Source organism: Gossypium arboreum, chromosome 7 (assembly GCF_025698485.1).
Source record: "Gossypium arboreum isolate Shixiya-1 chromosome 7, ASM2569848v2, whole genome shotgun sequence".
NCBI classification, from domain to species: Eukaryota; Viridiplantae; Streptophyta; class Magnoliopsida; order Malvales; family Malvaceae; genus Gossypium; species Gossypium arboreum.
Window position 1 is genome coordinate 5,318,410 of NC_069076.1, and position 11,716 is coordinate 5,330,125.

The 11,716-nt window shown below is 32.7% G+C and overlaps 1 protein-coding gene across 1 annotated transcript; it reads left to right on the forward strand.

Annotated features, from left to right (window-relative positions):
- The first annotated feature begins 4,982 nt into the window (after positions 1-4,982).
- LOC108480173 (protein MAINTENANCE OF MERISTEMS-like) lies at positions 4,983-5,639 on the forward strand. Its single transcript, XM_017783073.1, has one exon. It carries the CDS (start codon positions 4,983-4,985, stop codon positions 5,637-5,639), a length of 657 nt encoding a protein of 218 aa, XP_017638562.1.
- The last annotated feature ends 6,077 nt before the right edge of the window (positions 5,640-11,716 follow it).

Genomic DNA, 11,716 nt, shown 5'->3' on the forward strand with positions numbered 1-11,716 from the left:
CCTAGTTCTAAGATTCATTCAAAATTTCATGTTTCTTAATTGAAGATAGCATGTTGGCAAGCTGAATTGCTAATGCTAGGATTTGATGGAACCATGCCAAAGAACATCTTACTATTTTGGGGAAGGATGATTAAGCGGAGAAATAAAGTAGTCACTAAGGTGTTTGTTGAAATCATTTTTTAAAGAGATGTTTGAAAAATGGGGATCGACTTTTGAAAAACAAAAACGAGAGTCGCCACCAACCTTTTTAGGTGTGATTGGATTAGCACGAGAGTCGGTTACGTACGAGGAAGGATTAGCACCCTTGCAACGCCCAAAATTGGTACCAAATTGAATAGTTTTCTGTTTTAATGTCAAAAATTTGAAAATATTTAAAAATATGATCCCTTTTTTAAAACCGAAATTATTTAAGTTGAAAAATCGAGATTCTTTAGCTCCGAAAGAATACAAACATCACATCCAAAGATGATAGGACACGATATTCTTAAACTCTAAATCGAAATCATCTCGTGATTTACAAAATCTATTTAGAAGGATACTTTAGGCATTTAGACAAACGAGAAATCGCAACCCAAGACATGTTAGGGCACTATTTCCGAATTCCTAAATCGAAAAACATTGCCTCATTTTAGAAAAACTTTTGGATAAAATATGACAATTAAATGAAATATATATTTTTAAAATAATGATTTGAGTAAAATTTAAAAATAATTTACTAAGAGTAATACTAAAAAAATATTAAAAAATGAAAGAGTTTGATATGATACTAAAATTATTAAAAATTAAAATATATAAAAAATCAGGAAACATGGATTAAATCAAAATAAAAAGGGTTGAAAAACGAAGATGAACAAAGAATAAAATAAGAACAAACCGTAGAAAATAAGAACGTAAGAGGGAGAGAAATTTGAGTTAAAGCTCTCAAAAAATTTTATTGTTTCTCAAAACTCCAGTGTGTTTACAATGAAGGGAGAGGCCTCTATTTATAGTTGAACCTCCTTAAATCCAACGGTACAGATCAATTACATCAACAGTTAAGATTAAAAGGTATCTACAAATTAAATCTCTAAGATTACAAAATCATATCTTTTAAGATTGCATATCATATCTAAGATTGCAATCATATCTAAGATTGTATCATATCTAATATTGCATATCATTGAAGATTATATTTCCATATGAGTCAAGCTTGTAGATGGACCTTAAATCTTTTCAAGTAATGGGCCATTCCGATTGGGCCAAATTATATTTGTAATTCTGGACTGAACTTGGACTTCGTTTTTATTTTTGGGTTTATTATTTTTGTTTTTGGACTTATTTCTGGGCCCGAGCAAAATTGAATGTCTACAGTGTTGATCTAGTGTCATAAGCCGCACAAAAAAACTCGAGACCAAAGCACACTCTGATGTTCCCTCTTGTTTATTGGGGGTCATTCGACCCAACAGGACTGGCCCACTGCTTGAAAGATATTCAAGACCCATCTACTTGAATTTGGCTAAATTGTAAACATTATATTTTACCAAGGTAATTATTGTAAAATCCTAAATGATAAACATGTATAGAATTGGAATCCCTTAGGACTTTCTTTTTTTATAGGAACTAATCTTAGCCATTGTTGTAATTTGATCTGTACCGTTGGTTTTGAGGGAGCTCAACTATAATATAGGCCTTCCCCTCATTTATAATCATTCCATTCTTGAGTTACACAGAGAGTATTTACTCAAACACTTGGTGTGCAACAATTCTCTTTAGCTTTTCTATTCATTCCTTACTCTTTCGCTTCCATTTTGAATTTGCTTTTGTTTTTGCTTCGATGCCTTAGAGAATTTTTGCTAGAATTCTCAATTTTTGAGAGTAAGTTGATTTAGGTAGGATTTGAACCCAAAAAATTGCAACGTTGATTTAGGTAGGATTTGAACCCAAAAAATTGCCTAAGGCTGCATGTTTCCCAGACTAAATATCTAGCCTCATGACAGTGTATTCTTAAAAGACGTTATAGATGAAGAAATTTTCAAATAAATTATAAAGCATCATGTGCTAAATTAAAATTACCGAAGGTTAAGTTGAGATTACTGTGGATTAAAATGGTAATATCATATATTGTGTCATGATTATTTTCTCTTATGAATTTAAATTAACTAAGATATAAATAATATATATATATATATATATTATCAATTAATTAAAAAATTAAGTGATAATATTAATGACTATTTTATCTTTAATTAATTAAATTAATAAAAGATAAATACTAAATAATAAGCGTAGAAAATTCAAATGAAGAAGTAAAAGAAATTTTTTTATTTAAGTAATTGACACTATAAAATGGAACCACCTTCAAGTTAATCTATACATTCATAAGTTTATAAGTCCAAAAGTTATTTGGAAAAGTCTATGAAGAAACTAAAGAACTTGAAAAAATTCTAACAAACAGAATATCCATTCTGAAGAAAAATCGTCTTTCCATCCAATTCAACTGAAAAAATAAAATCCAAACTCGTTTCAAGAGCAAGCCAACACAACACCTGAAACAACCTGCATACTTCCAATATTAAGTTTAAATGAACCCTGGAGAGAAGTCAAACCAGAGAGAAGAATCAAAAGAGTTTTCTTTGTAATAAAGAAATCCAAATATTGTAACTGTTTTCAAAGTTGATAAATAAAATTTGATTCTAAAATTTTTAAGTTAATTTATGATGGTTACCGAATCCACCAAAAATAAATTCTACGCATGTAGAGTTAATCCTAAACAAAGGAACATTAAATCTATATATAAGTAAATAATAAAAGTAAAATCAAAACTAAATATGAATAAACCAACAAAATGAAAAGTCTAGCCTTAGACGTGACATTGACTCCATTCTCGAACTGATCCCAATGAATAGATTTTCTCCTTTAATTAATAAGTCTATTATAGTGATCTTTAAACCATGAACCCTTCCATATGAAAATTAATTGCAGGAACAACCCGACAACTAATCTTTACTAAGCAAACAATCTTGAAATTAACTTTAGCTTCCACGATATAATTCCTCAACATCCTTACGAGGGTTTTTTACTATAATAATATTAAAAAAAAACGAAAATAGGCTGCCTTCGAGATAATTTACCAAAATGGTATACTTCAAGTGATGGAGGGTGGTGCATAGGCGGCACCACCCTGAATTTCTGACAAACACAGTGAAAAAAATTATAAAATAATGGGTCAAAAACAGTGAAAAAAATAATAAAATAATGAGTCGAGGGCATCTCATAGGCGGCACCGGTTATGGGACTGCCATAGGTGGCACCAATGGTTGGGCTGTCAAAGGCGGCACCCTGCACCGATGGGATGTTTCAATGCTACCATGTTTTGTTTTTTTATGTGTTTGGGGACCTTATAATGGTCCCCAATTTGTTTCTGCTGGTGCGTGATTGAAAGAGAAGAAAGGGGGAAGGAGAAGAGAAGAAGAAGAAGAAGGAGGAGGCGGCATTGGTGAGGGAAGAAAAAAGAAAAAGAAAAAGAGAATGAGGAGAAGAGGAGGAAGGAAAAAAAGGAAAAAAAGGTAATTTTTTTATAAATTAAGTAATTAATTTATTTAAGGAAATAATTTTAGTTGTTAATTTAAGGAAATAAATTATTTATTTTAGTTGTTATTATTATTATTGTTGTTTGATTTTAATTTAATTTTTAAATTTATTTTTTGCAAGGTATAATTTAGTTAAAAGAGATATTAAGGTATGTTTGTATTTATTTTATTTTTTATATATATTCATAATTTATTTTTAATTTTTAATTTTTATTGAAGTAAAAAGCCTATGTTTGTATTTATTTTATTTTTATATATATTCATAATTTATTTTAATTTTATTGACGTAAAAAGCCTATGTATGTTATCTACAAAAATGTTTTGTTATTATTTTATGTAATTTATTTGTTAAATGTGCTTTAGGTTAATTAGATATATTTTTTATGAAATTTATTTGGCATGTTATATTTTGATTATATTTTTTTATTTTTTATGTGATAAGGTTTTTTTATAAAATAGTATAAAAAATATTAAAAGAATATATTAATGAAAAAATAAAATACGGATAGAAATAAAACACGAAAATAATAACTTTTTTTGGGGAAAGTGGTGTTATGGGTTTTTACTAAAATAATATAAAATAAAATACCAAAATAATTTATTTTAAAAATAAAATAAGAAAAAAGGGCCAAAACCATAGTTTTTACTAAATTAATATAAAAACACTAAAATAATACATTTGAAACATTATATACTAAAATAATATAAAAATAAAATACGAAAATAGTATATTTTAATAAATAAAATCCAAAAATAAAATAAATAATAAAAATGGCCAAAATCAGAGTTTTTACTAAATTAATATAAAAATACTAAAATAATACATTTGAAAAATTATACACTAAAATAATATAAAAATAATATAAAATAGTATATTTTAAAAATAAAATCCGAAAATAAAATAAATACCAAAATATATTGAACTACATGTCGGGTATATTATATATATTATAATTTAAACCAAAATATTTTACTTATTATCATTTAAAAAAACAATAAATATATTTGTAATTGAATATATTTATTTTTTAATGTAGTATGGCAAAAATATGCGGTTAAAAAAACTGCTTTGGTATTTTTTGTAATTAAAAGCAATATATAAAATTTAGTTATTTTGATAAATATTTAAAATCCATCAAACATTGAAATTAATAACTGAAATTTATTTTAAAATTGTAGGCATCGCAATGGCTTCATTTATTAAGAAAGATCATCACGTAGCTAACACAGTTAATAATATGGTAATATATTGTTATTTGTTACTCACGGGTTCCATTAAAAAAAGATCTACGTAATTTACGGAAATAAATTATGTTATTATAACTATTTTTTGCAATTTAACATTGTCAAGGCTCGTACCGCGTATTAAGGGGCCGTGTGAATGGTTTAGGATATTCCCTGGATGCACGACTAATGTCCTTCTTGGAGCTAGCTGGATTCAGGTCAGCAACATTGATCCGAACATTTGATTTGCGATACGATTTAATATCCGCATTGGTCGAGCGTTGGCGCCTGGAGACCCACACTTTTCATTTGCTGTGTGGGGAGTGCACTGTCGCTCTGGAGGATGTTGCATTGCAACTTGGACTCCCAATCTATGGGAGTGCCGTAACGGGCGTAAGTGCGATAACTGAGCCGGCTGTACTTTGTTATAGTCTATTAAGAGCCTCGTCCGGCGATGATGAGTCCAAATTTTCAGGTTTGAAATTTAAATGGCTGAAAGCCAATTTTGAGCATTTATCAGTTAATGCCATTAAAGAAGAGTTGATGTGTGCAACTCAAGCGTACATTATGCATATTATAGGGGGTGTATTGATGCCCGATATGAACAACAACAGGGTTTATCTCCAGTATTTACCTCTATTAGTTGATTTGCATAATGTTCGCTCGTATAGTTGGGGCTCCGCAATTCTGGCTATATTGTATCGTGAGCTTTTTTGGACGACAAAACCTCATGCAGTAGACATAGGCGGATGCATTGTATTGTTGCAGTCATGGGCTCTTTATCGGATGCCATTATTGGCATCAGTTAGTCACCAACCATACGTATATCCACTAGTTAACAGGTGATTAAATTTAACTTGTTATCAATTGACAGTTTCTTTATAATGATACTATTCTAACGATACTATATTTATTTGAAATTTGTTTTTATAGATAGAGTATTTATCCGGGTATCGGGAGGTCGTACACTGTCCCGATATATCGTTTGATGATTGAACAACATGCCGACGAAGGGGTAAGCTATTCCAATATTCGTGACATGTAATTACTTTATATATCATACTCAAACCATGTTAAATTTTAACCATGGTATTAATCGTGCAGTTTATTTGGATACTATATCGTAGACCAGAAATTGCGGCTATTATACATTCGTCTGTCTACATTCATTTTCAATTGTGGTGCATTAACACACCAATTATCAGTTTCAATGTAGTCGAGTGGTACCACGGGGATTGAGTACTACAATAGTTTGGTTGCATCCAATATATCCCAGATCCGCTAATGGAGGTAGGGAAGGTTCACGGTATCAACAAGAGAGGGAAACATGGAATGCATTGGGGGGTTGTGCACCGGAGATATATTGCGGTGTGGGATAATCGGATGGGTCGAAGACCTCAGATGGATATGTCTTCCGATTTGCAATCATCGTTAGAGTACATACAATTGTACTCTAGTATGGGAAAGCCATATTTACTTGGTGGCCAATCGACTGTAGTCCTCCTGCACGTGCAGCGACCTGGGGTATACAAGCCAGTGGTCGATATAGAGCCTGATCCATAACCAGATCTCTAGCCCGAGCCACAACCAGAGGCTGAGTCCGAGCGATCGCATTCACATTCGGCTGATACGGGCAATGACTATTTCTCGGGCTCGTCAGGGGCGAATACCATTACGGGTTTGATATTTTTGGGTCGTATCCACCGTAGTACAGCATTTCTTTCAGCTTGTATCCACCGTAGTACAGCACTATCCTCGGCTCATATCCATTGCAGAACTCCACTCGTCCTGGGTTATATCTACTGCAGCATGACACTCCTCCCGGCTCAAGTTCATCGATGCCATTCGAGCCATATGATTTTTCTTCTATGTATCAGACACCCTCACCTGCGACTGAAGAGGATGTTGGTCGTCGTGATCACCCATAACGTGAACGTCGACCTCCGCATAAGTATACCCCTAGGACCACACCATCAAACCATCAATTTTAGGGGTTTCTTGGGTTTTGATATTAAAAAGTTTGTATTTTTTGTATATATTTAATTAGATTAATTGGAACTTTGAAAATTGTAACAAAATTTGACCATAACGTAAATTAGATTAATTTGGACATTTTGAATATTAAAACACTAAAACTTAACAAACTTAGTCTTGTAATATAAATTAAATACATTACAACATTAATCTAATTAGAACAAACTTTGCAATATAATTTTTTTATATAAATTAAATACATTACAACATAGGCTCAATTCCTACCAGATCGTGACGATTGTCCAACATGATAGTTTCGCTGCGGGCATTTACTCCGATTATGACCAGCTAACTTGCATAATCCATAACGCTTACCGTCGGATTTTTCCCTAATGTCCATCTCATTACGGATTCTGGATGATTGCGGACGACCTATTGGATTCCTGTGTAGCCCTCTGTCTGGGACAAGCTCGAAAGTCATCGGAGGCACCTCCCACGTAGACAAGTCAGGCAGGACGGGGAACTCATTTTCCCAGACACGTAACGTGTGCTTGAGTGTGTACAAATCATCGACAAATTGTTCAACATTAAGGTTCACCTTAGCATACGCTGCCACTACATGTGCACATGGATAATGAAATGTTTGGAACCTCCTGCAATTACACCGTCTGTTTCGGAGATCAACTCTATAGGACCTAGATGGTATATCGGGTTGACGACCGATCGTCTCCGTAACACGAAATGTTTCATGGAGTCATGAGACCCATTCTTGGCATCAAGGTAACCAACCTGTAGAATATAGCCAAAAAGACAGATGAAATTAGAAGATGTCGTGTTTTTAATAACACAGTGTTGACCCCCTCCACTAAGTTTGTGGTAATTTGACCATAACGAAAGCCATCGTCAAAACTTTGAGCCCATTTCCACGGCTCCATAATACCCAACCACTGTCGGAAAGATATGTTCATTTGACCCTCCATGTCACTCTCAAGTCGAGTCATTCTTTGGTGGAAAATATATGGCTCTAGCTCGTGCGCTGTATATGTATTAAGGAAAGATAAGTTACAGTATTGCCCTAAAGCATTAAAACATATGTTGAAAAGATAAAGTAATCATTTACCCATTTTCACAACTTGTCTTTTCCAGTCTGTATTCTTATAATCTTGATAAAAGTTAGCCGCGATGTACCGGATACAGTAAATAGATATCCATGGTACACCGGAACACTTAATGGCAGCAATTAATCCTTTCCCTCTATCGGAGATGATGTAAATATTATCGTTGCTAATAACATACCTCCGTAGGTTTGTAAGGAAGAATTCCCACGATTCTATGTTCTCCTTATCTATGATGGCAAATGCTTTCGATAGCACGTTCTTGATACTGTCTTGAGCAACCGTAATAAGTAAGATCTGTATATATTTTCTATATAGCCAGGTCTCATCTACTTGCGCAAACGGCTTGCAGTGGGGAAATGCGCGCACACATGGATCAAACGTCCAGAACATCCGATGAAAAATTATTTTTTCTAGTTGTAATTGCTCATCCGGGCCGTAATAAGGTCGTGTCTATAACTCAATGACAGTTCTCACCGCATAGCGGCTATCCATCATTGTAGCTCGTTATACGACGCATCAAAATCCCCATACAATTGCTCTATTGTCATCTGTTTAGTTATTCACGCTTTTCGATATGATACTCGATACTGAAATCATACCTGCATTTCGACAATCAGTACCAAAACTTTAATGGTCGGCATGTCCTTCACCATTGGCATGATAAATATACAGATAGTTTTGGAATCAAGTTTTCCATGGTCTTCTGTCATACGTCTTGATGTGCATGTGTGAGGCCCAACAAATTTGCGTATCTCCCACATCTATGATTTTTGAATAAATGCATCTTGTACCCGCCAATTGCAGCCTTCTGCCGACTTCCAACATCTCTAATATATAATGTCGGTTTAGACACTGCAACTTTGTAATCCACTGATATATTCATACTACACCGCTTAATAGCAAATACGCACTCTTTTTTACTTTCAAATCTCTGGCCTACCAACAACTCCTCATGCTCGGAATTTACGGCTAGCTGGTAAGCAAGAAGTATTTCAGGGTACTCCGAGAACTGAACTATATGTGCTGCGTTGGGGTCTATGAGTGACATGTGTGGCCCAGGATTATTGTGTATCATAATACGTCACATCTGGTTCCCCACCGAATACGCGTTAATGTTTTTGTTGTTAATATTTTTGTTGTCATTCATGTCTTCATCGTTAATATCATCGGGGACATCGTCCACATCGGGATCACTATCACTATCAATATCAACCTCTTGATTACAATGATCACCACTATCGTATCCATCATCACCAACCACATCAATATCGGGTGTAACATTAAGATTGATACCGATCCCACGTATAGTTAATTCACTATCAACGTACGATATTGGAGCCACTACGCACGGTTCTTGAGCTCCATGTTCTTCATCATATGCAGTGAAATCTTCATTTTGCTCCATACCGGCTAACTCTGCAAATAAATGAATTAGTGCATTTTTTGTCACTCCCATTCCCACAGTAAAGAGCTATTATTGTTTCCACATCTTCGTTGTCTACAAGTTCTATTTCGGTGAATTTGATGGGATCTGTCGAAACTAGAAACTTGTAGAAAAGTTTCGAGATCCTTTTCTCGCAACGTCTAACAATTTTTGCATTAATCCTTCCTTTCATATCATCCAACGAGACATTTCTATTAAATCTCATTGCTATTTGTTGCCGACATTCAAATATGCATCCAGTGGTTGTTGTCAAAAATGATTCCATCGAAATAAACGCATACGAAAAACTGATTATCCATCTTCAATACTCAATCTGTTAATAAACAAAATTTCTCAAAACAATTTCGAACAACAAATAAATTACTTAAATACAAAATTAATTAATCAATATGCAATTTTTTTTTATTTATAAGCCCATACTTTTTCAGTTCTCATTTTGTACATGAACAACATTTATCTTTACATTTAACCACTTAAATTCAGCTCTACATTTTCTTCCATCTTTGATCCCGTGTCTTCATCTGGGAAATTCTCTACAATCCAATTTAGAAATTGTTGATTCTGTTCATATTCATCTTCTACAATCCAATTTGGAAATTCCTCAGGATCTTCTGGCTCTTCAATCTTTATAACGGGCATTGAATATACAAGTTCTCTTGGTAGTTTTCTAACAACTAATTTATCCATCCATGGTTTGTCAAACACATTTTACTTCCCAGTTAACTTTTGTGAACCGATACTTTGTCTCGCTATTTTGCTTGCTCCATAAGAGATTATAAACTTCGCGAAGTTTATAACTAGATTCCAATAGGTTTGTGGTATCGATGTATTACAAAGTTCGTCTAAAATGATTTGATGCTCCCGTTCTATTAATGTCCCTCTAATGGTTAAGTATTGCAATTTATTGTTTCTAATCATTTCATAACCCTTCCACAACACTTTTTGCATCTTTCGATTTACGGTAATAAGGTGTTGAACAATGTCTTCTTCTGGTTTCATTCTGTAATCTTGCACTTCTCTCATCATCTTATCAACTTTCTCCCTTTGTGCTAAAGTTATTATCTCATCAGTCAATACCAAATATGTTACCATTTCTAACAATATGTATAACAAAAATATTTTCAGTTGTTATCACTAATTAACAATTACTTTATAATAATTTTACTAACATAAAAACTTTCAAATATATTTAAAAATTTAAAACATAACATTTACAATAAACACATAATTAATCTAAACACAAAACTTACTAACATATCACAATAAACAAAATAACTTTTAAAACAAAACATAAAAATAACACTAAACAAACAATAGAATACTAACAAAATAATTTTTCTTATCATAATCTATTCTATTTAAAAATAACAATAAAAAAATTACCTTTTTTTTTTTTTCTTCTCCTTTCTTTCTTTATTCTCTTCTATTCTCCCTATCTTCTTCTGTAATTTTTTTTTCCAATCTGGTAGGAGCCGAATGGGGGGAGCAGGGTGGAGATATACTGGAGGGGTGACGCCTGTCAGAAAGGCACCACTGGTGCCGCCTCTGACAAGCCCACCGTTGGTGTCGCCTATGGCTATCCCACAACCGGTGCCGCCTATGAGATGCCCTCGACCCATTATTTTATTATTTTTTCACTGTTTTCTACCCATTATTTTATATTTTTTTCACTGTGTTTATTAGAAAATTTAGGATGGTGCCGCCTATACACCACCCTCCATCACTTGAAATATACCATTTTGATAAATTATCTTGAAGACAATTTATTTTCGTTTTTTTAATATTATTATAGTAAAAAAACCCTCCTTACCAACTACAAGGACTTGACTTAAATTAACAGTTTAAACTATGTAAGTCTACTCAAAACAAAAAAGCCTATCTCTCCTTTTTAGTAAAAATAAAATCCTAAAAATAAATGAAAGGATAGAATAAAAAATAAAAATAAAGCTTGAAGCTTCCACATAGTCCTTAAAGTAAATCTAATCCCAACTCATCTTTTAAATATATATCTTGAATTCTAAAAGTTCCGGTACATCAACTCGGGCTCCTGTGCCTAGTCTTTCCTATGACTTACGATTTAACTTATTCATTAAATCATTGGACAATTATTATACTTATAATTAAATATCAAAATTAATAAAACTCATATCTAAATTTATTTAAAATAATTAGTAAAAACATGTTACTTAAATATAATTTATGACTCGAAATTTGTGTGAACGAATTCTACTTAGAAAGTCTTCACAATATTAAAAAGACTTTTGGGTTTCATCCTTGAAAATAATTGAATTTGTTAAAAGAAAAAATAAATAGAAATGTAACAATATCGAAGCACTTCGAAACAAATTTCTAGTTCTTCTCTTTTATTCTTCTATTTCTCCTAGTTA